Below are 27905 nucleotides of genomic sequence, written 5' to 3' on the forward strand. Positions count from 1 at the left end.
GTTAGGAAAACAGTCCTTGAGCAAAGCAGAGCCTCTGCGAGAAACCAAAACTATCCCTAAACGCAGAGAGCAGGCCTGACACAAAGTTATGCTTTGTAGTTTGGTTCGCCATTGGCTTTGAACTTGTGGATGGCTTACGCTGTACCTACGGATCCTGAATAAACGTTTACCCGCTTTAGCCCTGCCTGTCTGAGCGAGCGAGCGACCTTTTGGGATCGCCGAGGTTGGCTGGAGAACCTCCCAGCCACGAGCGCGGCCTTCTATTCCGCGGTTTACGGTAGCGAACGGCGGCACGGATTGCGCAGCCGGCGGGCCCTCCCCTCCCAGCCCAGCCGCTTCCGGTAGGCGGCGCTATTCCGGCCACTACGGGAAATGGCCGGGCGCTGAGTGCTTCCGGCGGCCCCCCGCTGTTCCGGGCCGCTCGCCGCCGCCGCCCCCCCCGCCTCCTCTCTGCGCCATGGCGGCCGAGATCCACTCGCGGCCTCAGAGCAGCCGGCCCGTGCTGCTGAGCAAGATCGAGGGGCACCAGGACGCGGTCAGCGCCGCCCTCGTCATCCCCAAGGAGGACGGCGTCATCACGGCCAGCGAGGACAGGTGACGGAGCCCCCCGGGGAGCGGCGGCGGCGGCGGCGGCGGGCAGGGCCCCCTTGCAGAGCACGGGCGGCGCTCCGGCCACTTACGCCCGGGAGGTTTTGCCTGGGGTCTGCCGCGCTCTAGATGCACTTTTTCCCCCCTCCCCCCCCCATCCTCAAAACTCTGCCTGGGGGCTGCTTGTTGAGTTTTGAGAATTTGGATGGGGGTGGGTGGGAAATGTGCATCTAGAGAGCGGCACATCCAAGGCAAAACCTCCCGGGCATCAGTGGCCTCCGTTGCATTGGCCGGGTGGAGGAATCCCTCGCTCCCCAGAGGAAGATAATTCACAGTGGCCATTTATTCATGGGAGGCTTTGCCTTGAATTTGCTGCTCTCTAGATGCACGTTTTCCCCATCTGAATTCTCAAAAAACAGCACGGGGGCTTATTTTTGTGTTTTGAGAATTTGAATTGGGAAAATGTGCATCTAGCGAGCGGCAAATCCAAGGCAAAACCTTCCATGTATAAATGGCCAAAGGGTAGCCGTGCTTGTCTGCAGTAGTAGAAAAGGGCAAGGGTCCAGTTGCACCTTCAAGACTAACACAAATATTTTCTGGCAGGGTAGGAGCTGTCGTGAGCCACAGCTCTGTTAGTCTGTCTGCAGTAGAAGAAAAGAGCAAGAGTCCAGTTGCACCTTCAAGACTAACAAATATTTTCTGGCAGGGTAGGAGCTGTCGTGAGCCACAGCTCACTTCTTCAGAAAGCTCATACCCTGCCAGAAAATATATTTTTTAGTCTTTAAGGTGCTGCTGGACTTTTGCCCTTTTCTAAAAATATTTTCTGGCAGGGTATGAGCTTTCGTGAGCCACAGCTCACTTCTTCAGATACAGCTAGAATGTGAATCCATCTGTCTTTAAGTAGAGGAGAGTGAATTCAGACAAGCATTCGTATGTAAATGTTAACAGTATGTCAATGTGAATAGCAGGCGTGATGGGATGAGGTGTGGTCTGCAGAAGAGTCTGTGATGTCCAGGGGAGAGATGGGTGTGGAGAAAGCAGCATTGGTAATGAGCCATGAATGCAAGGTCTTTATTCCCTAGAGGAAGGTCCTCGTCCTTCTCGTCCCTCTGGAAAGGGCCGCTCTCTGCCCCCCTTGAGACTTGGCTCTGCCTGTTGGCAAACGACGCGGCTGTTTCCCCCTTGCATCCCTGCAAAAGGATTCAGCAAGGAAATAACTTAGGAGGGAAGCCAGCGAGCTGGGTGAGGCACGCCCCCCTCTCCGTTGCCCCAGCGGGACTGTCCCATAAAATGGAGAGAGGCGTAAGAAGAGCCCTGCCGGACCGGGCCGATGGTTAGGGTTGCCAACTACCAGGGGCTAGCTGGAGATCTCCCGCTGTTACAACTGATCTCCAGCCGATACAGATCAGTTTCCTTGGAGAAAATGGGTGCTTTGGCAATGGGACTCTATGGCGTTGAAGTCCCTCCCCTCCCCAAACCCCGCCCTTCTCAGACTCCACCCCAAAAACCTCCTGCCGGTTGTGAAGAGGGACCTGGCAACCCTACCGGTGGTCCAACTGGTCCAGCATGCAGTTGTACACAGCGGCCAGCCAGTTGCCGCAGAAGACCAACAACCAGAGCATATAGGTGGAGGCCCTCCCCTGTTGTTGCCTCCTAACACTACTATCCAGAGGTTTACTGCTTTTGTGTGTGGGAGATTCCCTTTAATCACCATGGCCAGTAGCTGCTGATAGTCCTGCTCTCTGTGAATCTGCCTAATCCTCTTCTAAAGCCATCCACCAGGATTAGAAGGGAGGTAAAAATCTCTTATTAACAAGCAGTCTGAGTAGGCTGCTTCCCATATGCCCAGCCAGAAACAGTCTTTTGCTGTTCCTTCTTCCTCTCTTCTTTCCACCCTCTCCTGGCAAAGACTGACTCTGGAAGTGGGGGGGGGGGATAGTGGCCCCCCAGTTGAAGTGTTTGATCTTCAGAATGTGGGACATAAGTGGAGGACGGTCTTCCTGGGGTGTAAATAATGGCCTCTAAATAATAAGGGTTTCTTTGCAGTCCTATACACTTCACTAAGTAGGAAGGCCCCTTGTTCTAGCTTAGAGAGTTCAGGCTGAACTGATGAAACAGGTGGTAACCTATTTAGAACTGCTCCCTCTGAGTCCTAGCAGGGGTTCACATTTTCTCTCTCTCCCCGTCCACAGGTATTATGGGTACTGGGTGGATGTGGCTTGTCACTGAGGGGAAAGCACTTTGCAGATGTCCTAAAAGTACAGGTTTTTGAATTATTATTTGTGCATTTCAGGGCCTTGGAAAGTAGATTCTAAAATGAAGCTTAGGTTTTGCCAGAACAAGACTGCTGTTTCTCCCATTGTTTCCCTCTGCCTACCAGTAATTCACACTGGCTACTGGCATAAAAAGATGAGAGAACATCATATCCTTTTTGCTGGAGTTACTTAACAAAGAGAGGAAAAGCCCTTCCCCTAGTTTGGATAGACAGGTGGCCTTATATACGAATAGGGGAAGCAACAGAGAAATCAATTTGTTCATAGCTCTAACACTCAGATCCCACTTAGCTTAGGACCAAATGCAGATAGACTTCTAGGCTGCAGACTCTCTTCCTTACACACATTCTGACCCTGGTGGAAGGATGGCTACTTCTTTATGGGGGGTGAGTGTACCTCAGCTTCCAAGGCATGCCATGTTTAGACTGGATTGATAGTTTCTTTGTCAGACCAGTTTGACTCTTCTGCTTTGCCTTGAGATATTGCAGGCTGACCCTGGAATCATGACTGTTAAATCTGTAGAGACTAATCTTCATGAAGCTTAGCACTCCTATCTCCGACAGCAATATGTTTTGACTTTGGCTTAGGATGGGTGCTTCTGGGGAGAATAATTTTGTGGCTCTCATCTAGTCTCTGTGCAGAAAACTTTGTCACAACATGACCTGTGAATTCTCTCCTTGAGTTTTCCCCAATGATATGCATGGCTGAATTCCAACTTCAAAATCCTTACTATTCTTTGGAATAGTACTTTGCAGTAACAGCATAACACAGTTACAGGTTGAATGTTCTCAATGGCTACCTAGCATATAACATTACCCTACCTTTGCCCTTATTGTGGTGGAGCAGAATTTATAAAGGTATGAGGGTTTGCTTTTTAAGCATGGGAATCTGTAAAGAAACCGCCCCTCTAGCCTTCCATAAGTAATTGGGTAATAAACTGTTTCACAAAAATGAAGGGTTAATTGTTGCTAGTTCACGAGAGCCAGTGGGAATTACAGCATCTGTTGCATTGGGTTATGTTGGAGCTAAGAAAAGAACGCTCATTTCCTCCAACTGGGTGAACCATTGTCTTCCATCACACTATAAACAGTGTCTCAAGGATACAAGGCAGAAAGCTTGAATCTAGGCTTGTATTCTAAAGTATTGCTTGAATTGTAGAGAAGGGAAATTCCTCTTGTTTTTGCCAGAAAGACAGAGACAGGAAGATGTGCAGCTGCAAGTCTCCTGACAGGCAGGGCAGACGTTCGTAGAGGGCGTTACCACACATGGTATCCCAAGTGCCAGCTGAGACCTGGTACGGAGCAGTGGCTGTGTACACTGCCTGCAGGCAAATCCCCAGTTGAAACCTTAATCTCCCTCGTGAACAGGTTAGGTGTCTATTCTATCAACGTGGGGATAAAAATGCACTCCTGTGGTGCTACTTTGGTTCATTGTGCTCAGGGAGTAACAATGTGTAAGTACTGTGTAAAGTATGAACTGGACCTTTCTTTAAAAAGTATGAGGAAGCCAGTTGGAAGGAAATGTCTGTTTTGTGGTCACCTTTGTAATTAGTAAAATAGTTCTCTGTGCTGTTAAGCTACATGCCAAAACCTTTTCCAAGAAGAACTCTTCAACTCCACTTGCTTTATAACGGCTTGATCTTTGTGTTTCCCAGTGTGCTTTCTCTCTTGCGTGAGTGAATGTATGTGTTGCGTCCTAGTTCCATGCATTACCTAACAGTAGCATGAGGGGAAAAATCCATTCATGCAATGCATTTTTTGCAAACCCAGACAGACCTGTACATAAGATAATGATTTACAGTTCAATGTAGCAACTGTTAAACAGCTGTAATACTGCTGCATGTAATAAAAAGTTTCCATTGAATGTCATGGGAACTGCGTACTAGTGAAGAAGCAGAACAGACAGAATTCACCTCCTTAATGTGAGTTTGTAAAACAAGCACACGTTAAGTTACTTGCACACAATAAGATACTTGCTTGAATGCCCATGAAATACATTTCATTATTTTTTAAAGTAGCTCATTAAGAAGGAGTTTCCCATAAAGTGATACACAAGCTGTTCTCTCTCCCTCATGTTCACAGGACGATTCGAGTCTGGCTGAAGAGGGACAGTGGGCAGTACTGGCCCAGCATTTACCACACCATGTCATGTAAGTGCCTGTGTCCTCTGTGGGTCACAATCCGATTGGAATGTATTTGTTTAGTGCATTTCTATCCCACCCTTCCTCCAAGGAGTGCAGGGCAGTGTACATGCTGCTTTCCTCTTCCATTTGATCCTCACAATAGCCCTGTGAGGAAGGTGTGGCTGAGAGAGCGACAGGCCTGAAGTTTTCTAGTAGCTTCATGACAAGGTCTGAACCTGGGACTCCAGGTCCTATTCATACACTACACTGCATTGGCCCACCCTCTCTGGTGGTGGTGTAGGTGGCAGAAGCAGTTAAATATATGTCAGAACAGACACACATACAGTCTTTGCATGTGGATGATGCACATGTCTTTTTCTATACCAGTGTGTAAAAATTGTGAGCAAAGTAGCCTTAACTGATGTACCGCATCAGGCTATACATATAAGCCTGTGTAGTAGTATCTAATTTGGTTTAAGCCTTTCATCTGGGTTCTTCAACCCACTTGGGCTTCTGAAAGTAAACAGATGTTTTCCGGCTTCACACCCCTTAAGGATAAAATTCGTTCCTCCTGAAGTGAATGAAGGAGCTGTGGCTCAGTGGTAGAGCAGCTGCTTGGCGTGCAGAAGGTCCCTGGTTTGATCCCCACCATCTCCAGTTAAAAGAACCAGGTCGTAGGTGATATGAAAGACCTCTGCCTGAGCCCCTGGAGAGCTGCTGCCGGTCTGCATAGACAGTACTGACTTTGATGGACCAAGGGTTTGATTCAGTAGAAAGCAGCTTCATGTGTTTAAGCCTTATTCCCAAGTTTTCCAGAACCTATTTTGATCCAATTGTGTTGTTGTGCTTTATTATTGAGGTATGTAAAACCTTTTTAAAAAGCTGTTTGCCTTGAGAAGCCAAAGCGTGAGGAGCCCATATAAGGAGCCCACATAAAAGGGACCTGAGTTAATTTTTTTACAATCTGTTGCTGAAAATAGCACAAGGAGCTGCTGCTGCAGCCTGCCCTTCATCTTGTGATATATTATTGGCTAAAAAGATGCTGACCTTCTTGGGATTCATGTATGTCTCCCTTCTCTTATTGTTATAGCTCTCCTCTATCCTTCCTCCCCAAAAAATCTTATGCTGCCAAAAAATATGAACACCACTTATTTCTTTTGTAGAATAGAAGAAAATGGCATGCTTTTAATGAATATTTTAATTTGTTTGGTGCATCTGAAGCCTGCACTGTAAAAATATATATACTGATCTCCATGCTGATCTTGTGCAGTCCCAGCTATTTGACAATTCCCAGAAGATCCTCACGTAGCCTTTTTTTGGTTATGTTTAGGAGATGCGCTCACATTGAAACCCTTGCTTTTCTTTGTACAGGGGCCCGATTCTTTCCTAGCAGCTTCTTCCATGCAAATTGTTAAGAGAAAAACAGCGGTTCTGAGCCCTTAAGCTTTTAACTTTCCCTGATGCAGAGCATTATTATTTTGTAAAAAGCAAGCCACAGATGAGCAATAAGTTTTGAGAGTGTGTGTGAAAGACTGCAGTGAAAAAAAAAACTAGGAACACTTTTCCTAGGCAACTGTGTTGCCCCATTTGATAGGTACTTAAAGATTGCAGTATTCCCCATTGCTGCTGATCAAAATTTCCTCTAATTTTCTCCTTTTGATGCTTTTATGACCCCTTATGATCTCAGTTTTGAGAATCTGGTTTTTTTGTTGGCCTGTTGGTCCTATAGACTTATTTTAGGCATCTGTATGTAATTCACAAGATTTATCATGTGAAAATACTATCTGCATCTTCTGTCCCCCACTCCCCCCCAATTTGGGAAGCAAGTAATCAAGTTGGCAGAGTGACCCTGGCCTACTGTGGGAGATACTTCGCTTTGGCACCCAAATGGGAACTATGTTGACTACTTCTGGCGAGAAATACAGGCGTATCGTCCATGTATTGTCCAGTTGCATATGACGAAGCATTGCTTCTGTGGGGCTCCTTTACTGAACGGAAGTGTTTTCCTCACTAGTATGTCTTTAGTATCCAGTTTAGCTAAATTAGTATCCAGTTTAGCTAACACAAGCCTTTGTGTTGCCACTGTTTATTCTCATTCTTCATCTAATAGGAACAAAAAGAAAATGCTTACTGACCGTAGAGTTATTTTTTCCTTGCCAGATTCTTCTGAAAATATTTGAAATCTGAGCCTTAAATGGGTCAGCCTAAATTTTTCAGTCATCTCCAGTAAATGTTGTTGAGCTGAACTAAGGGTGCCACCTGACTGGCAGGAAAAGCCTAACTTGCTCCTAGACCTCTAACATCAATTTAATCTGCACAAAATGAGCAAGCAACGTTTTCATGGCACAAAGATCAGCATGAGGCCTGCTAATGCTTGCAAATGGCTGTTCAAAGTGTAAGAGCAGGTCAGTAAAATCAAAGTTGACAACCCTATTCTCAGAGCAGATGGTAAGATAATATGGATGTATTGGTCTCCACAGAATCCATTCTGCTTTTTCTCAGAAGGTGCATGGAGAAATAAGAATCTCAAGGTGATGTAAACAGTGACTCACCTTTCTGTTGGTTTGGTGAGCCAAAAAGGCTCAGTCCAGAATCATCCTGTGTAATGTTTACATTGTGATCATTTATCTTTTGGGGCAGCTCCATGTTCCGCGATGGCATATCATCATGACAGCAGACGAATATTTGTAGGCCAAGACAATGGAGCCATTATGGTGAGTTTCTTGTGTGTTTTTTTAGTGTTCTTTTAACATTTTTGCTAAGGGCCTAGTATGATGCTAGCCGTCATTCATATTTAACCAGACATTTTTGGAACATACCACATTATAAAGCATCTCTTAGGTAGGTCTCGAGAGAATTGCTGAACGTGATAAAAAATTAACTCTCTGGCATTAGAGAGTTAGTGTTATTAGCCAGTTTGTGGCTGACTAACATGGCCTTAAACTGGGATTATTTTCCATTAACCTAATTAAACCCTGAGAGATGAGCCAATAGTGTTCATCTTATCCTGTAAAGAGCAGTACAGTTTCTCACACCCTGCTCATTGTAGACTCACCATTGAGCTACTGCTACTTGGCACTGAGCAAGCAACATCCTAGGCACTGTACAACTCTCAGAACTGAAATGGTTCCTTCCCATTGGGCTTACAACATATTGTAGGAGAAAACGGTGACTGATAAGTTAATAGTAGAGGTAGTGTGGTGGAAGGCATTCTTAAACAAGGCAGGTTCAGGAAAAAGAGGGCCGTGTACTCACTGCATCAGATGAGAACGTAAACCTGTTTCTGGACTGTACTTTTCCAGGTTACAGGTAGGGGCTCACATAATTCAATATTGTTCTGTACAAGGTTGGGGTGTGTGTCTGCTATACAGGGGAAACTCCATGAGTGGGTTAGTCCCGAACCCCTTTCCCTGATGCCTAGCTATCTATATGCAAGGAATGTTTTTTGTACAGTTAATCATTCCGTCTGAGCCACCTCCTGCCATCGGAAGTGACGTAGCCCAGATGCAGGCTTACTGTGTCGCCTTTTGGTTAAAACCGGGCATCCGTTTTGAAGGGCACCGGAGGGAGATAGGAGAACTGATTTGGGAATCTGACTCTGAGGTGAGCTAATCTGACAACTGATTAACAATGGTCCCATTCAGTCCAGGCTTATGGAAAATGTGGGTCTGGATGGAGAACATGGTAGAGTTTGGATTCATATCAGTTAGCCATTAGACATTTCAAGCTGGCTGGAGGGCCTGTACTAAGAGCATATGTAGAAGTTTAAGGAATGATGAGTACAGCAGCTTTGCACGCTTTGGCGCTTTTGAAAATCCAAAACTATCATGGCAAAGATTTATTTTCCATCCAGGTACAAGGACTGGAAGTGATGGAACCATACTCTTGTGTTTGTTTTAGTGCTGTCCATATTGGTAAACATGAACTGAAAATAAACCTGAAAATAGCCATTTTGGCTTTTTTCGGGTTTAATTTCAGCCGAATACTAAAAACCAGGAAGCTGAACAAAGCCGGTAGGCAATTCTCTAATAGATATTTGACTTTTTTGGGTTTCAGCTATTCACATTTGCTCAAATGCACAGCTCTGTGCCTTCTCCCATTTTTCTATCTTTGACTGGTTTTGTTTGGGAGGGGGTCTTGTCTTCTCCCAGGACCCCATAGTTGGGGCCATTTTGAGATAGCGGTCGTGTAATCAGAGGCAACTTGGTCTGACCAATTATCCAGGTCTGTCGCCCAATAGAAAACTAATCTGGATAGCAGAAGGGTCATTAAAAGATGGGGCTCACTCAGTCCTGTCTGGAGGGTTATACCCTCCAACTAAAAGTACCAGCTTCAATAGCTGCTGATCGGGCTTCTGAAGAAGACTCCCTCACTGCACGATGAGTAATCTCCTTCAGAAGAGCCACCTTGGTCGAGACTTCAACTGGCTCTGATATCACACCCCCTTATGAAAACCTGCTGTCAAACTGAAGATCATCCTGAGTAGTGGCTTCGTTTACCCATACTGTGACCATCTCTTGAAATCAGATTTTTGATGACTATATTACAGGACTGTTCACAGCATGTCATTTGCCACAAAAAGAAATAATTTCTGTGCCTTATTTTCCTTGCATTTAAGCTGTTTTCCTCAGTTTGGAAGCTAATTTGCATGGACATCATGCAAAGCAACCCAGATACGAACAGAATCCCCAGACTCTGAGGCATCATCCTGCTAGTTGGCTTTTTCTAGCCGCTCTCGGCAACACTAACCTTCTGAACCTGAAAACCGGTTGACTGCTTGGCTCTCACAAATGCCTGGAGTATGGGGGCGACCTCTTTGTGGGCCCATAAAATTGGACCCCCTGCCCAAACTTTGGTGCACATCTAGGGATAGTTCCTTGCAGCTAAGCTGCAGATTTGGTGACTCTACCTTGAAAAACGCACCCCCCTGGACCCTCGAAAATAAATGCCTTAGACTATAATGGACCTGAATTTTTTTGGGGGGAACCCGGAAATAAAGCTGAATACCTATTTACTGATATGGGTATTTGGTCTATTTCAGTTGTCCCGAAAAAAAGGGCCAATAAACCCAAAATTTTCCGGAATTTTTTTTTTCATATCCCTGGTTTGCTTTTGAGCCTATCGAGAGTTTCATTCTTCAACGCAGCGTAACCAGTTGTGGGTCGATGCACTGTGCATGCCGACCACAGTTTGACATCTATCAATTTGATGGTAATTGACATGCAGACTTGTTCATGCAGCTGTAATGGGCTTATTATCTACACCTCTGTCCTGAATATTTGCAAAGTAACCCTTTGTCTCTGATCAAACATTTCTTGCCAATCGAAAATGAGCATGTCCATGAGTAGGTGTTCTGTCAGTCTTCCCTCCGATCTGCCAGTTCTCCCTCTGCAGGGCATCTTTTATGTAGCAGAAGGTTGTGATGTTTCATCGCCCCTGGCTGCATTCTGAAGTAATACAGGCCCAGCGAGCGTGTCGCAGCGCGTGCTTTTCTAGAATTTGTAAAGGAGCTCTTAGGCGTAGAGTTTTCACAAGGCCTGAAAGTCATTTGTGTTTGCTTGCTTCCACAACACGGACAGACTGGCTGCTGCTTATTTGAGGGCCTAGAGACTCTTCTGTAAAATGGCGATCCCAACTATGTTTGGTAATGGCCTGGACCCATACCCCTGATTTACACTTCGTTCTCTCTGTTGCGCTGGATAGCAGTTCTCAGGATAGTCAACACCATGCCACCTGCTGACACCTTTCCTGGGTGCCCACCAATTTTTTTTTAGAAAGTGGTTGGGGCCAGATGGGGCTCTTGCCCTGCCGAGTTTTGGATTGGCTGTACAGGGTAAAGTAATGTTGTTTGCAGCAGCTGCCACCAGTGTTCATTTTATTCTGTCTCTCACTCCTCTATCCCATTATTATTATTTTGAAATTATCCCTCTTGTCTCCTACACTTGGGCTTCCCCTGTTTCTGTGTGGCTCTGCCTCCTGTGGTAGCCATTTTGTGGTTCTCCTCTCTGCCTTGTGTGACAATTCCAAAGGTGCTGATAGCATACGGGCCTGCCTAAATCTCCAGGACTGGACCTGGCAACCCGGTATGCAAGCGCACAGACTGCTTTCTAGCCGCACGCCTGCCTCAAACGCTACTGGGCAGTCGCGGCGCGACTCATTTGAAACTGACACAGCTGCTCTTGCCAGCCCGGGCAACCAGCTACTAGGAACCAGATGCAAAGGGGCTGTCTCTTGTGAACCTGAGAGGAGCCATGTTCCTGTACATCTCTGTTTTAGAAGCAGCCATTTCGCAGAGAGCTGACAGCCACGTACCCAATGCGAGCTGCTCCCCCTCCCAACTTCCTCCGTTGCTCAATGAGTCGTTAGCAGTAATCCTGATATCCAGATGAGTCATCCCTCCTGTCCAGCTGCAGAGACCCCAGGACATTTGCACAGATCGCACCTATTGTTCCGGAATGTAAATCCCATCAGCAGAAAGATTCTTGACCATCTCGGGTTGTGAAAGCCATTGGAATTATAATAGATTTCCAAATTCTCACTACCCTGCCCCGGTAGACACAGCTTAATCCTTTTGTCCACCTTTTTGCCACCTGGGAACCTGGGAGGGGTCAAACCCCTCTGCCCGCCCCCAGAAAACAGTATAATTAGGATACCCCTGGCCCATTCATAGCACCTTAGGTCTTTCCTGGCACCTTTGCCGTTACTCTGTTGGTTTGGTTTCGCGAGCCTTACCACGCTCCCTCCCGCCTTGCTGGTCAAGCCCACGGGAACCCCTACCCCCATCTCGGTCTTTCTTTTCAATCTGTTTATAGTCTGCGTGAGTTGGACAACACCTCATCTAGATAAGGTAAATATATTGGGTCTACGATATCCTGCCAAATTGGCAAATTTCCCTGTACTACTGCCTTTAATTTACTAGCTTCTTGTATGCTTGTGATGCACCATTTGAATGCCTGAATACATAAACACTGTTTAATTTGGAACTCCTAGCCTCTGTCTTTATTCAAACGTCTCATTAAACGGATTCTGGTATAGTTGAGTGCGATACCGCTCTAAAAATACATAGTTGCCGATTGCTCAGCTAATTTCCCCATATAAAGGAGCAATTCGGCTAACAGATTACTGGTGGAGAATGCGGGCACTCCTGCACGTCTGAATACATGCGAGTCGGCACGTGTGTATTTAGCGTGTTGACGTAGGAAAAAGTTTTTGAGACGCTTTGAATTTTGACTAGTTTTCACAAAAAATCAATTGTCACGTAAAACGACAGTGTGTGTGTGTCTGAGTGTGTGGCTCTAGTGAGCGCTATCTTGTGGGTTGGCTTCTCCCCCCTTCATTCTTTCAGCCCCAAGTCCAGCCGCCAGCTGAGCTACCTTCTCAGCAAAGCAAGGGGACTGCAAGGCTTTGCCCTGGGAACCACCTCTCTTCGGAGACTCCCCATTTGAACGGCTGTCCGGGTGGGGTTATTGTAGTGTAGGATTGCACTAGACATTTTGCACGTGCTACACTCAGGACTGATATAACCCCCCCGATTACTGAACTGAACCAAAATAGGTGAGGGGTCAGGCGACCTAGACTGCCTGCGCTCACCGCCCCAACTTCCCAAAGCCGTGAGGGGTCAGGCGACCTAGACTGCCTGCGCTCACCGCCCCAACTTCCCAAAGCCGTGAGGGGTCAGGCGACCTAGACTGCCTGCGCTCACCGCCCCAACTTCCCAAAGCCGTGAGGGGTCAGGCGACCTAGACTGCCTGCGCTCACCGCCCCAACTTCCCAAAGCCGTGAGGGGTCAGGCGACCTAGACTGCCTGCGCTCACAGCCTCAACTTCCCAAAGCCGTGAGGGGTCAGGCGACCTAGACTGCCTGCGCTCACTGACTCAGAAAAGGAAATTAAAACAGCAGACGGACAGGAGAGTCCTAGCTGCAACCGAGGACAGGTGAAGCGAGTAACCTGATTCCCCCCCCTCTTTTGGAAAGTGACGGGTATAGCCGGTGAGCAAGGGCTCAGCTTTTCCAGAGGGTGCATGTTTTGAAAACTAAGCCCCGCCAAGGGTTAGGAGGAAAGGATTAAACTGCCTGAAACTCTCCGCCTGGAGTAGAGCTCCTTAAGGGTAAAGCCAGGAGAGACTTAGGTTTTTTACGCCATTCCGCCCGGGGAGCATTTTTAAGCCCCGTCAAGGGTTAGGAGGAAGGGACTGAACTGTTTTTTTGACCCATCTCCGCCCGGAGTAGAGCTCCTAAAGGGTAAAGAAAGGAGAGGATTGAACTTTTCATGCCACTTCCGCCCGGGGAAGAGAGTAACTTAAGCAAGATGTTCAAACAGCAGGACAGTCTCCCACGTTTGGCAAAATGGCTAGCTAAGAAAGGTGATTGTCCGTGGGAAGAAAACAGCTTTTGCACTGAGAACCCTATTGCTACCTTGCAAAATGCGATTAATGCCTTCTGCGAGAAGGACAAGCCGTCCTCTTCAAAGAAAGATAAATATATAGCTTGGGGACTGTACACAGCCCTCCGAGACTGCACATCCATGCTAAATGAAGCCAGGAAGGCTTTTGATGAGGCAGAGCAGCTCTCTGCCCAAAAACAGCAGAAAGATGTCCTATTGCAGCAGAAAGAAGATAAAATCCAGAGATTAGCCACTGAAAACCAAACAGTAGCCGCAGCCATGTTAGAACGCATCAAGGAAAAAGATGCTCTAATATCACGAGTTAAGGAGTTGGAGAACCAGGTAGAAGAAATCAAAAACAAGCACGCCCGCGCAGCCCAAGCTGCAAAGTATCTGGCAGAGAAAGCCAACCAAAATATTGAAGCAGCCTCCCACGAGGCTTGCAAAAGAGAGATTCGAGCCCTAAAACAGAAATTAGACCTTCAGCAATCCATTATTAGCACAGTAAACCCCTGTGACGAAGAAGAGGATGACATTATACCCCTGTACCCAATACTCGGTCATATGAATGAACCCACTCCCCCCACTCCTCCATCATGGACGAGCACCCCCCCCCCTTGAAACAGCCCCAGTGGAACCTATACAGTCACGGTGTGTAGTCACCAAACAAGGAAAGCAAGCGGCCGTGACCAAAAGAGTCACAGAGACCCGGAAATGGACCGCGGATGAGCTCAAGGCTATAGCCGCCCATGTTGGCCCCCTAAATCGGGACACAGTCATAACTTGGCTGGCTACTGCCTCCTCCTCTTACGCGACTGCGGACGCAGATGATTTGACCACCTTAGCTTTAAGGTGTACCCCCCAACATGAGCACCCCCGACTCCAGTCGGTTATAGCCTCCAGAAACCTGAAAATGGCTTCTGTGATAGACTGGATGAAGGCAATCATGGAATTTAACAGAGTAGGAGACTCTGTCAAAGCTCTTTTTTGGGCAGACTTTCAGGCTCCTGGAGAGGACCCTGATACTTATGCCACTAGGAAGAAGCTCCTAGGACGGCTGGCCGGTATCGTGTATGACGATATGAACGGTACCCCCATCTATAATGATATAGATTTCCTAAGTCCCTTCTTGGAAGGCTTAGATGTGGACACTAAGATCCTGGCAGGGCTAAATGGTAACCCGGAATATTGCTGGGATGAGATAGAAACCAAACTAAGAGAAGCGGCTAAACAGTACCAAATCAGAAAGGTGCGCAGCTCCAAGAGAAGCCGACCCCACCACGAGCCCCTCCAGCCCGTGACTTACTCTAACCACGGCCCCCACTCTCGGTTTAACCCAGACCAAACTAAAAATGGGCACAACAAGGGCACATGGCAGCGCAACCATAGCAAAGGCCAGCAAGGAGGCGACAGGGAGTCTTTTCAGCAGACTACCCCTAGCGCACCTCCGGAACAACCCTTCGACGACACCCAGCCCCAACAGCAGCGCAGAGCCTCCGTATATGTCCCTCGCCAGATTGAGCCCCAACAGCAGCGCAGAGCTTCTGTATATGTCCCTCGCCAGATTGACCCCCAGCAGCAGCGCAGAGCTTCTGTATATGCTCCCCCTCCACCCGATGGGCAGCAGCGCAGAGCCTCCGCGTGTGTTCCCCCTTCCCCCTCTGCCCCAAGGGATAACCTTAGAGGAATAATATGGTTCAGACTCAGGAGCAAAGGAGTCGATATGGATCAGTATGATGGAGCCCCGCTGCAAACCTTGCTCCAAGCATTGGCTGAGCTAGAAGGGAACCAGGCCTTTGATCCCTCTCCCAGCTATGCTGTGAGCAAACTGCAACCCCCAGAGCCAGCTCCCCGCGTCAAAACGACCGCGACCGCATAGGGATGCCCGGAGTCCCCTGACCTCCCGATAGGGATCGTGGCAGAGCTTAAACCCGACCCCTGGGGGAGGCCCATGGTAAAGGCGGAAATAGGGACTCCCGGGAATATACAGTCCGCCACCCTCTTAGTAGACACAGGGGCTGCTCTTAACGTGCTGCACCCCGCGTTCATTAAACTAGGTCAGCCCACTTCCACCACCATGCGCCTTTCCGGCTTTGGAGGCGGAAGCCACCGGGCAAAACTTTGGGACAACATCCCAGTAAGGATTGGAGCTATTCAGTCCTCCCTGCAGGCCTGTGAAAACCAAGGAGAAGACGATGGCATCCTAGGGATGCCTTTCCTAAGAGAAAAACAAATCACAATAGACCTCGCTAACGGCTTCCTGTGGCGAATCCCCAGAGGACCCACGTTAGTGAATGCTGTCCATAGATGTGCGGCCCTAAAAGCCCCCCTACCCCTGGCCCCGATCATAAATGATATCTGGGCACAAGAATTCCAGCACGTCTGGATCCAAGACAAGGCTGAGTGTGGTCTAGTCCAAGGAGCATGCGTGCTCATCGAAGGGAAAGATCCCCCTCCCCAGCGCCAGTACAAGTACCCCGCGGACGCGGAAGAAGGCATAGGGAAGACCATACAGGGTCTGCTGAAGTGGGACGTTATTCTGCCGATGCAGTCCATCTGCAATGCCCCGCTGTGGCCTGTATTAAAAGCAGATGGAGTCACCTGGCGGATGACGGTCGACTTTAGAGCCCTAAACGCAGTCACTCCCCCAGTCGCTCCAGTAGTGGCCAAGTACAACGAGATCCTTGCCGCCATAGCAGCTGGATCCAAGTTCTACTCAGTCATTGATTTAGCCAATGCCTTTCATAGCATTGAGCTCCATCCATCCTGTTGGTACAAGTTTGCCTTTACCTTCAGAGGACAACAGTATGCATTCAAGAGAACGCCCCAAGGTTTTCACTCCTCCCCAAGCATCTGCCATGCACATGTGGTTCAGATGTGGGAAAGACTCCAGCCTGACTCGCGTCCACACGTGCTGAGTTACGTGGACGACATCCTCGTACACTCTGAGTCAGCTGAAAAGACTGCTGACATCACCCGAGAAGTCCTAGGACTTATCGGAGAAACCGGCTTCAAGGCAAGCCGTGAGAAGGCTCAGTTGGTGCAAGACAACGTCAAATACCTGGGACTAGCACTAGGACCTGAGGGAAGGGCGCCTGATGCGCAGCGGGTTGAAGTGATTGCAAAGCTCCCCGCTCCCACAGACGTTCCCTCCCTCAGAGCCTTGCTAGGCACCTTTAACTTCTCACGCGACTTCATTGAGTCGTTCTCCGATAAGGCTAGACCCCTCTATGCCCTACTCAAAAAGAACACCCCGTGGAAATGGGAGGCAGAGCAGCAAGAGGCGTTCGCTACTCTGAAAGCCAATCTCATGCAAGCCCCCGCGCTAGCACACCCCGACCCCGCCAAACCCTTTCACATTCAGTTGGCTACGTCAGAACGCAGCATAGGAGCTACTCTGACTCAAGAGCAGGCAGGCGCCCCACGAGTTATCGCCTATGCCTCCAGGAACCTGAGCCCTGTAGAGATACGCTTTAGCCCGTGTGAGAAAATGTGTCTTGCTCTAGTTTGGAGCCTGACACACTGGGAGTTCATAGTCGGAGGCTCCCGGGTGATAGTTCACACCTCCCACACGCCACTCAAATATATCCTCTCAGGGAAAATTCAAGATGGACAAGTGTCCAATGCCCGAATCGCTCAATGGACTCTGACTCTAGTTAACAAAGGAGTGGAATTCCAGCGAGCCCCTAGTGAACCACAGTCCCCGTATGGCCTCTTAGTTACAGGGGAACAGCATGAGTGCCCTCTCCCAACGATAGTGCATGATCCCTGGCCAGCAAAGGAAGGAGTCCCCCTAGCAGAAGCAGAAGCGCTTGGCTTCGAATGCTGGTTCTGCGACGGGTCCTCCTTCTACATTGATGGCTCCCCTCGCACCGGTTTTGCAGCCGTTAGAGTAAGGGATCAGCATGTGCTTAAGGGAATCACACGCCCCCACTCCAGCCAAGCGGCTGAAATAGACGCGCTGTTAGCAGTCTTAGACTGGGAAGACCCCCGCACCCCAATCGCCATTTACTCCGACTCTGACTGGACAGTCAGAGCAGCCACTATCTGGCTCCCGGTGTGGCAGAAAAATGATTGGAAAACACAAGAAGGAAAAGCTGTCACATACCAGCAACGCTGGATGGACGCTGCAGCCCTAATCCAGAGACGCATAGCCATAACCCAGATCACGCATGTCAAAGGGCATCAGAAGGATGACTCTGCAACAGCGTACTGGAACAACCTAGCTGACCAAGAAGCAAAAGCCGCAGCTGCTTATGACAAACCCTCCCCACCCCATTATATCAATGAGATCAGGCCAGTAACCACACGAAGGGTTGCTGCCCAAATGAAAACCTCAGAAGTGTTAGACTTGGCTACCCTGCAGGAATCAGATCCAACCATCCAACAGCTAGCCCAAGCAGGCAAAGATGCCACGGGCAAATTTACCATCCAATGCAAAGACTCTATAGTCTGGGCAGTAGGCTCAGATGGCGAATTCCATTGGGTCGTGCCCACGGATGTTAGAGGGGATCTCATTCAATTTGTCCATGAACAAGGGCACAGGGGCAAAGAGCACACGCTCTCCCGGGTCCAGGAAGTTGGGTGGTGGCCGCACATGCGCCAGGAAGTAGCTCAGTGGGTAGACAACTGTCTCTCCTGCGCAATGGTAAATGCGGACTCCTCCGGCCCCAAAGCCCCCCTCCGGCACCAAAGAGTTAAAGGACCCTGGGCACAAATCCAAATCGACTTTATAGGTCCCCTCCCAACCACAGCCAGAGGAAATAAGCACTGCCTGACTGTCATAGACCCATTCAGCAAATGGGTCGAGGCTTTTCCATGCAAAAGAAACGATGCAGCCACCACAGCCCGCCTCTTATTTAATAACATATTCACCCGCTTTGGAATATGCAAAGTGGACAGCGATCTCGGGACACACTTCACTGGGCAAGTCACCCAGGAACTGTGCAAGGCGCTAGGCATAAAACAGAGATTCCACATCGCTGGCCACCCCCAGTCAGCGGGAACCATTGAAAGGACAAACCGAACCCTCAAAGAGGCACTTCGCAAAATGGTGAAGTCCTCAGGGAGAGACTGGGACGAAAAACTCCCTATCATTCTAATGGCCCTCAGAGGCACCGTTGCCACCCACGGCTATACTCCCCATATGGTTATGACAGGCAGGAAAATGCGCCTCCCTGAGTCCCTCTGGATTAACTCACAGCTACCCAATGACATGGAGACTGTAGTCATTAATGAGGAATGGGTCCGCAGCCTGGTCAAAACCATCTCAGAAGTGCACCTTCAAGTGGCACGGAACCTAGGAGTCAACCTGCAAAGGATAGACAAAAAGTTAGGCTGGGTCAGAAACCCCCAGCAGTGGGAAGAAGGACAGTTGGTCCTCTACAGAAAATTCTCCAAAGACGGACATCCCTTGTCCGCAAAATGGCAGGGACCTGTACCTATCACTAAGAGAGTGAGCCCTGCCGTCTATCAGGTAGCCATCCCCAAACACAAGGGAGACACCTGGTATAAATTCTTCCACTGCTCCCAGCTAAAGGAGTGGAAAGGCAAGCCGCCAGAAGTCCAGACACAAATTCAACCAGCCGCGAGACCCCCCTCGCTGCCCCCAATCTCAGAAGTCAGAACTAAGCAGATCTCAGTCATGAGTATATCACACCTTCCAACAGTCTCTCTGGAAGGCACCTTCATGGAGATCTGAAACAGACTGTATATAGTTTCTATTAGTTTGCTTCTTCTGGGTTAAAAGCCCCAGAATAAGCAAGGAGGGGAAAGAGAAAGACAACCTCCTCACAAATTTTTCTGTTGAAAACCCCCCCGCATATCCTGAATCCGATCCCTCTCTGTACTTGCAGGGTCCCCAAAATGGAATGGAAAATATGGATCAGGACCTTGTGCTTCCTCGTTACCCTGCAACTTAGCAATGGCCAATGGCACAATGCAATTCGCAGCATATCGGGAAAACCGCACTGGACATGTAAGGGCACAAGAGCAGAACATGAGCCCATGGTCTGTGACATTCTTAAGAGTAGTTATACACGCACAGAATATCCCTACTTTTCCCCAAGTAACAGATTTAGAAGTTGCGAAGAACAATGGGATGAAACCCCAAACTTGATTCTCATGTGTATAGAAGTTAAGACCAGCGCTCAGGTCCTCATGTGCTATTCCCATGAAGACAGACAAATTCCACTGGTTGAAGCTACTTGCATTTGGAAACAAGAGGGAGACCCCAATCTCAAAGACTGGTCCCAAGTAACTCTACCACAACCTAAGCTCAAAACCCAGTGTAAAAAGAAAACTACCCCAAAGCCAGCGACCACCTCTGTCCGTACCCCCACTCCTCCTCCTGTTACCGAGGATTGGGCTCCAGCTTGCGCAGTTTGCATGTTGTCGGCCGCAAGTTGGAAGGCAGGGGAACCCCTAAAAATTATTATCCTAATAGGCACCAGGACCAAAATGGAAGTGTCCACTAAATTAACCACCCCTACCGGGGAGGTCATCACAAACCAAGTGGGAAACTGGACAAATACCCCTTGGACAGTTAGCAACGAGGACTTGGCAAAGCAAGGACCTCCAGACTGGCTCATAAGGTCCACGGACCCCAAATGCCCCAGTCAAGCCCACTCTATCAGGTTTCACCACCTGGGAGTGATAGAAATACGTTTGACTCATTCAGTGGGTCAATATCACTTAGAAGTGGAAGCAGGGGATTCCTTTAATTTAACATTTGACCCCCTAATTTCGGACCCACAAAAACTCATGGACAATTTTACTAAAGTCGCTGGCTCCCATGTGATCAAAACAGATATAAAGGAAACCGTTCTGATCCAGCCCCAAATGTCTCTAAAGGAGATCCGAGTCCAGCTCTCGGGTCTCAACACCACGAATAGATTACCCCAATGCGCCCCCTATCTAAAACCGGGCCAGGAAGGATGGAAAGCTTGGCTCAGGTTGTGGACGGACGCCTCTCCCTCCCCCAACAGAAGGAAAAGAGCAGCAGCCGATTGGATTGCCCCCGCAGCGGGAGGAGCAGCCCTTATAGATGCGGCAAATATAGAGGTCCTGGCTAATAAGTTTGCTTATGCTACAGCCACGATCTCAGACCTAGGCAAGCCCATCTCCAACTCCATGCAGTCCATGTCTGAAGTACAGCACTCCATCAGTGAAATCTTAGTGAATTGGGAAAGCCAAATTGAAAGAGACTTTGCTCTCCTTTTAAAAGGGACCCAGTCTCTACAAGCCAATCTGTCCATTGCCATAGCTTGTACCCAAGCCCATAGTTTAAACACAGCCGTGGCCATGGGAATAATTAAAGAAGCTTCAGCGGGGCACCTCCCCCTGGAAATCAGACACCTCATAGCCCCAAAACTAACAGCCACCGAGCTGCAGTTAGAATCATGGTGGACCTTAATGAATTCCACCTTCCACCCCCAATCTCAGGAACTTTTACTGTATTTATTAACGGCTAGCAGCCGAGAATCTTTTCCCATTTTTCCTATCGTTCCCCTAGGCTTGCAAGCAGGAGAGTCAGACGTGCTCTACGCTAACAACCCCTCCCACTGGGCACGACTCTCCTCTCAAGGCATAATTTTTCTGAATACCAAGGGTTGTGTTCACAGAGACCGCCTCGGTTTCATTTGTGAGGACTATGCGTTAGAACCTCACCACCCCTGTTTAACCCCCCAAATAGATCAGGTCAGCATCTGTAAATATGACCTGAAGCAGGAGAATGGATCTGCGCTGGTATATCTGGGGAAAGGATGTGCCTGTGTAAGATCCCCCTGCCCTTTTCTCATCCTGAACTCCTTTTTATTACAACCAATGCTCCCGTTTATGAACAGATGCTTTTGCAACCTCACATCTGTACAGGGGTGTGATTTCCAGTACACCATCCCTGTATGGACCCGAGAAGAAATGATTTTGTCCCCAGAACTCTTCACCTACATTCAACCCCTCTTTTTAGGGATGGGCTTAGAAGCCATAAGTCAGCTGTTTAAACATCCCAAACTCCATTCAACCCTCCAGAAAATAAAGCAGTCCGGAGACACCAGCTCTCTAGTCGTCTCCCATACTAACAAGGAGATTGCAGATATCTCTGCCAAAATAAAGAAAGCAGGAGAGCACTCATGGTGGGAAACCCTTTTGGGATGGAGCCCCTCCGCCACCGGATTTTTGAATTTGATTCTCCACCCCATAGTTGTGATCCTGGCAGCACAAGCCTGCTTAACTGTGCTGATTATTTTTCTTGGGTGCTGGGTAAAAAGGCAGCTCAGCAAGCTGGAGATTGTCAATCGCACCACCCAACTAGCATATAAGCCGCTCTAAAAGAAAGGGAGGAGGGGAGGAGATGGAACCCTCCATTTCTCCACTCCCCCTCTCTCTCTCTCTCTCTCTCTCTGGCTCGTCTAGCAATTTTATTATTATTATTGTGGCAAGTAAAAGTGTGTAACACAGATAAGCCACTCAAATGGAAAAAGGGATGAACTAGTTGTAGAAATTTTATTGTGGAAAGGCATAAATATGAATGACCATAATGCCTAGTGCCAAGTGCAGAGGCCTCTCCACCCCCAGCGGCATGCCACGATCAATGCAGGCTGCGCGCGCACACCTAAATGAATTTCATATTGTTGTATGCATTATGTGTATTTTTATGAATAGTTCTTAAGGTCAGACAGCCCCCACCCCCCAAAAAAAAGGGGCCCCCCAGCATTCCAAAGCCCCCTCTAGTTGGGAAGGAGGGAACACTCCCCCTTCCATGAATTCAATGTTTATTCTTTAACATCCAAAGTGGGGTTGTTATTGGCCAAACCCCGGGCACAAAAATTAAAAGGTTTTTTTTTCCCCTTCTCTCCGGAATTGAGTCCGCTGGTGGCGCGTCCTCACACCCACCGTAAAGGCGGGAGCCTCGGTGCAACGACCGATTTCAAGCTAATGAAGGACGCCCGTGCAAAGCGGACATATTGATTGCCGGAGAAGAAGGCCTTGCGGCAGTGGGGGGGGTGCAAACACTCGGGCCATCCTGGTTTTGGACGGCCCACCCACCAATGCAGGAAGGCCTCCACTGCCACCGCATGGTCTCCTAAAGACACCCGCCTTGAAATCACAGGGGCCCCCTCCCACCGAAAAACAAACATTCCCCTGGAAAGCCAGCACCCTTCTCTGTGTCAAAAATCTGCCGCTGTCTCTTTAACGGACAGCACCTAGGCTGAATACCTGTCTAAACACCAGGAGCAGTCAGTTACCCATCAAGCCCTTAGACTCAAAAATTTGCATAAGCCGGACCCTTTGGTGCAGACCGAGTCTGCGCAGTTTTAGCATGAAGTCCCCTCGCCCCCTCCCCTTGGAGCATACCAAGTCAAGTATGGAAATGTTGTTGTATATGCTGCTTTGTTTAGTTAGAATTCTATCTTTTACCAGTATGGGAGAGGTCTCCCCCCGAGAAGGCGATTCCGGCTCCTGTAGAATCGCCCTGTTAGGAAGAGACCTCAAGGTCCTGGTTACATAGTTAGCCCGCTCAGTGGGCTGACTATCCAAAACCAGAATGATCCGCGTGCAATCCAGAAGGCCCACCTGGGCCTAGTGGTAAAGGACCGCATTTACTGGTGGGTGTGGGGACATGCCACCAGGGAAAATTAGCTTAGAGCTAATGGATTGAGCCTCGGTCTAACTTGGTCCCCTAGCCCCGGTTACCTTCTGCAGACTGTGTCCAACTAAACCTCCCATCTAGTATTTTTCTCATATGTATAAGAATAGGAAACCAGGAAAGGCCTTACAGACACCTGGATATAGAAATGTTATTGCAAAGGTTTTATTAGGAAATGTGTAAATGTATTGTGTACCATAATACCCTGCGCCTTATGCAAAATGCCTCTCCTCCCCCAAAATCGCCTCCAACGTGAAAGCGAAGGTCCGCAGCTCGAAAGGCCGCGAGACTAGGAATGATTGACACCTTTCCCTTACGGAGAAATCCGAGAAAGGCCGGCCTTTGCCGATAGGACCGCATCCGGGCTCTTTCCCCCATCTGTTAAGTCTGTTCTTTGACCTTCATAGGCGGGGCTACCCCTTTTCGGCTTGCCCCTTTGGAGGAATTGGCTGGGAACAGGCAGGAATTTGATGGCAGTTTCACTGTGGTACTCGCGGGAATGGAGCTGTCTGATCTGGCCTATGCCTTGGAAGCCAATGCCAGTTGTTGTCGGGCCGGTTTTGGACCACCAGCCCACGGCCAGCACTAGGCCGGCTCGGTAAAGAGCAGGGGCTAGAAAGTCCTCCGGGTCCACGACAGCTGTAGACGCACCTAGCATGGCGACCGACTCAAAATTGCAAAAAGCCCATACTAGGAAGGTCAAAGACAGACCTAAGCCCCCACAGGTGCCCCTACCCAACATGCCAGCATACCCGCCATTTGCATACGACCGCCCCTCCAACCCTAAGGCTCTAGTTATGCATAATGTTTTACTGCGTGTGTTGTGTATATATTTTGTTTGATCTATCTTTTACCAAGAGTATTGAGGCCCTTCCCGAGGAAGCGATTCCAGCCTGACCAAATGGAATCGCTTCGTTAGTCAGAGCCTCGACGGTTTCGCCCGGATTAACCCGCACGGCGGGATCATCCGGTCCGAAACCAGAATGGCGCGAGTGTAAGCCAGCAAGGTCACCTTTGGTGACCCGCCGGATAGGCGCCACCCCCGAGAGGTACCATAGTGAAGACCGCGCAAGCGCGAGTCTTCATGATTGATGGATGGCTATGGAAGGCGAGGGCATCCACTACAATAGATCAACCCTAAAAGGATATAGTGGGCACAAAACCAGTGCGCAGAAAGGATCCCAGACAACTAGACCCCTTAATGACAGGCAGAGGTGCCAGAGTAAAATGGTATAGTAATCTTATTGTGCCTCTAGCATGGCCCTAGATCTGGCCAGAATGCCTTGCAAGGCTGTATGTAAATCACCCCACGCCCCCTTAGCCAGGCCATCCCATACCAACCCCCGAGACAGGCGAGGCCCCGAAGAGTGCTACCGAAGAAGCACGAAGATAGCCGAGCCCAGCCGATTGCCAACGGAAGAGGCAAAGAAGATTTTTTTTTTAAGCCCCCCTCTCTTTACCATGGGGAGGAGCGAACTGGAAACCATTGCGTTTATGTTGTGCCTTCACCCTTCTACTAGGAGGGGAACGAGATTTTCCAGATCCTAAAACGAATGCTTGTAAACCAGCGGTATGTCTTTCTATCTTTGTCTATCTGTAACTTTAAAAAGGGTACAAAGTTTTTCCTTTTTACATCCGGCAGTTTTGCCTAAGGTTTTTTCTTTGTATCCTATGTATACTGTTATGACTCAATGTATATGTTTTCAGTTTGTTAGTTTAGCAATGTAAGCTTGAGTTTAGAAAACAATGTTTTATTTTGTACTGTAAGATGAACCGGATGCTTTGATACATGCAATGCACCCGCCCTGAAATATGCTTGCAAATTTAACAATGCACACTTCTTGAGAGGTTGTCCAACTTCACTAGGCGGCCCCGTTTTTAATCTAAGGTTTTAGTATAGGACAAATGGTTCCCAAACCTCCATTGGCCAATGCAACCCGACCCCGGTGTCTCCAATCAAGACTTCAATCAACACGTGTTAAGTGTGCCGCCATTTCAGACGTTGTCTTCAGGCGGCAAGGAGGGGAATTGATAGCATACGGGCCTGCCTAAATCTCCAGGACTGGACCTGGCAACCCGGTATGCAAGCGCACAGACTGCTTTCTAGCCGCACGCCTGCCTCAAACGCTACTGGGCAGTCGCGGCGCGACTCATTTGAAACTGACACAGCTGCTCTTGCCAGCCCGGGCAACCAGCTACTAGGAACCAGATGCAAAGGGGCTGTCTCTTGTGAACCTGAGAGGAGCCATGTTCCTGTACATCTCTGTTTTAGAAGCAGCCATTTCGCAGAGAGCTGACAGCCACGTACCCAATGCGAGCTGCTCCCCCTCCCAACTTCCTCCGTTGCTCAATGAGTCGTTAGCAGTAATCCTGATATCCAGATGAGTCATCCCTCCTGTCCAGCTGCAGAGACCCCAGGACATTTGCACAGATCGCACCTATTGTTCCGGAATGTAAATCCCATCAGCAGAAAGATTCTTGACCATCTCGGGTTGTGAAAGCCATTGGAATTATAATAGATTTCCAAATTCTCACTACCCTGCCCCGGTAGACACAGCTTAATCCTTTTGTCCACCTTTTTGCCACCTGGGAACCTGGGAGGGGTCAAACCCCTCTGCCCACCCCCAGAAAACAGTATAATTAGGATACCCCTGGCCCATTCATAGCACCTTAGGTCTTTCCTGGCACCTTTGCCGTTACTCTGTTGGTTTGGTTTCGCGAGCCTTACCACGCTCCCTCCCGCCTTGCTGGTCAAGCCCACGGGAACCCCTACCCCCATCTCGGTCTTTCTTTTCAATCTGTTTATAGTCTGCGTGAGTTGGACAACACCTCATCTAGATAAGGTAAATATATTGGGTCTACGATATCCTGCCAAATTGGCAAATTTCCCTGTACTACTGCCTTTAATTTACTAGCTTCTTGTATGCTTGTGATGCACCATTTGAATGCCTGAATACATAAACACTGTTTAATTTGGAACTCCTAGCCTCTGTCTCTATTCAAACGTCTCATTAAACGGATTCTGGTATAGTTGAGTGCGATACTGCTCTAAAAATACATAGTTGCCGATTGCTCAGCTAATTTCCCCATATAAAGGAGCAATTCGGCTAACAGTGCCCATAGGCTCAAGAAGGTTCGGGTCTCCTGTCTTGGGCTGTTTCTGAAGCCATTCTTCAGAAATCCCCAGTGAAGCCCAGAAGGTGACAAAGCTAATTTAGTTCATCAAAACAGTTGAAAGAGACTGAAGTTCCCTTTTCTAGCTTATGCTTATTTTCACAGTTTAAATCCATTGTTCTGGCTTGTTGAAATAACAGTAAAATGTAAGTGTTGTTGTGGTAATTTTCCATTATAAGAGGCTGTCAGGCAAAGGTAAAGTACAAAATCTATGTGCCAAATAAGCCCCTTCACCCACTCTCCCTCCAACTAATGCTTGTAAAAATTTCCTTCTTCCCTCATAGGAGGCTGCCCCATTCCCACTAACCACACCTATAGCAGGTTTTCAGCATTTTCCCCTGTGAAATGTAAGGTGCAAGCAGGCAACCTTTTGGAAATGGTTCCGCCATAGAGGGCACGAGGAAACCTCTCTTTACCGTCTGGTGCCACTTTCATTCTCTGCTGCTCGTCTCTTAAGTGTTCCTTCCTTTTTTTTTCAGGAGTTTCATATCTCAGAAGACTTTAATAAGATGAACTTTGTCAGGACCTACCCAGGTAATAAAACAACGACGCAGGGATTACTTTGCACATAAAATGTTTATTAATTAGAAAAATTAGGAGGCTGAATTGCAACCCGTGTCAGATGTTTTCATAGATCATTCCTGTTTGCATATCTTAAGTAGTAGCTTGCCTGAATATGTTAACATGATGTAATTACTTGAAATATTTTTTTTTTTTAAACGGAAGAACCTTTTATCACAATGATGGTAATACTGGTGTTTGGCATTGTCATGGGGCCAAAAGGTAAGCCATGGGTTCTCATTAGAGAATTTCAGTGTGTATGCTTATGTATACATGAATACACATAGAGTGGCCATATTACCTAGGACAGCTTTCTTGTCCTGTACTTCCTTTTTTTTAATGCGCACGTGTACAAACATGCTCTTAGCCTGTGCGTCATTGGTAAAATGAGAATGGACCAGGGTGGAGAAACCACCCTTGGTGAAGGCTTTTAATCAGCGTGGGGCCTTATCCATTTTTTTGGATTTCTCATGAGTTATGGCAAACAGTTGCAGAAATTAGAGGGAGAGGTTTAATCTACCACTGATATAATTACTTTTCTCTGCTGCTGTATTGTGGTTCAAAGATCTGTCATGGAAAATTCCCACAGGCCTGGGGAAAACCCTTCCTTTGGGCAGGGCAGTGAAGCTCCCTCCAGCCAGCGGCACTGAAAAATTCATGCCTTCCGTGAGCTTCTGCTTCTCTTCAGGACAACTTTCTCAGTGGTCATGAGGCATGTGGGAGGAGAGAACATCTGCACAAAACAGTGGCGTGGGTATGGAGTAAGCTATGGTCTTGGTCATATGCTCAGAGGGGCAGGGATATGGTGCTCCATTTATAAGCAGCCCTTTTCTCTCACAAGGCCAAGCCAGTAGGAGCAAATCTATCTCATGACTTCTTGTCATTTTGCACCAGAAAAGAATGTTCCTCTTTTAAAGGAGACCTTGTGTTCAGAAGTGGCAACAGAAGGCCCTTTATTCCAAAGAGGATAACTTGTTTTCCCATTCCAAAGGAATTCTTCTCTCCTAAAACCAACTCTCATAGGAAAGAGCACAACCCTCCCTCTTCTCTTGGCCCTTTTTGCCTAGTTGTGGTTATTTGAACCCTGTCGAGAATGTGATGGTTGTTTACGCTGAGCTGCTGGTTTTGTCTTGAATGGAGACGGACCTTCAGATTCCT

General features: G+C 48.2%; 1 protein-coding gene across 1 annotated transcript in view; it reads left to right on the forward strand.

The window, feature by feature from the left end:
- The first annotated feature begins 441 nt into the window (after positions 1-441).
- Positions 442-27905, forward strand: part of WDFY1 (WD repeat and FYVE domain containing 1) — a 45430-nt gene continuing 17966 nt past the window's right edge. The window contains exons 1-4 of the mRNA XM_056849756.1: positions 442-594; positions 4943-5010; positions 7624-7697; positions 26666-26720. Coding sequence (XP_056705734.1) covers positions 458-594; positions 4943-5010; positions 7624-7697; positions 26666-26720 — 334 coding nt within the window. The 5' untranslated portion in view covers positions 442-457. The remainder of the gene's footprint in view (positions 595-4942; positions 5011-7623; positions 7698-26665; positions 26721-27905) is intronic.

This window comes from Euleptes europaea, chromosome 5 (genome assembly GCF_029931775.1).
Source record: "Euleptes europaea isolate rEulEur1 chromosome 5, rEulEur1.hap1, whole genome shotgun sequence".
Lineage (NCBI taxonomy): Eukaryota > Metazoa > Chordata > Lepidosauria > Squamata > Sphaerodactylidae > Euleptes > Euleptes europaea.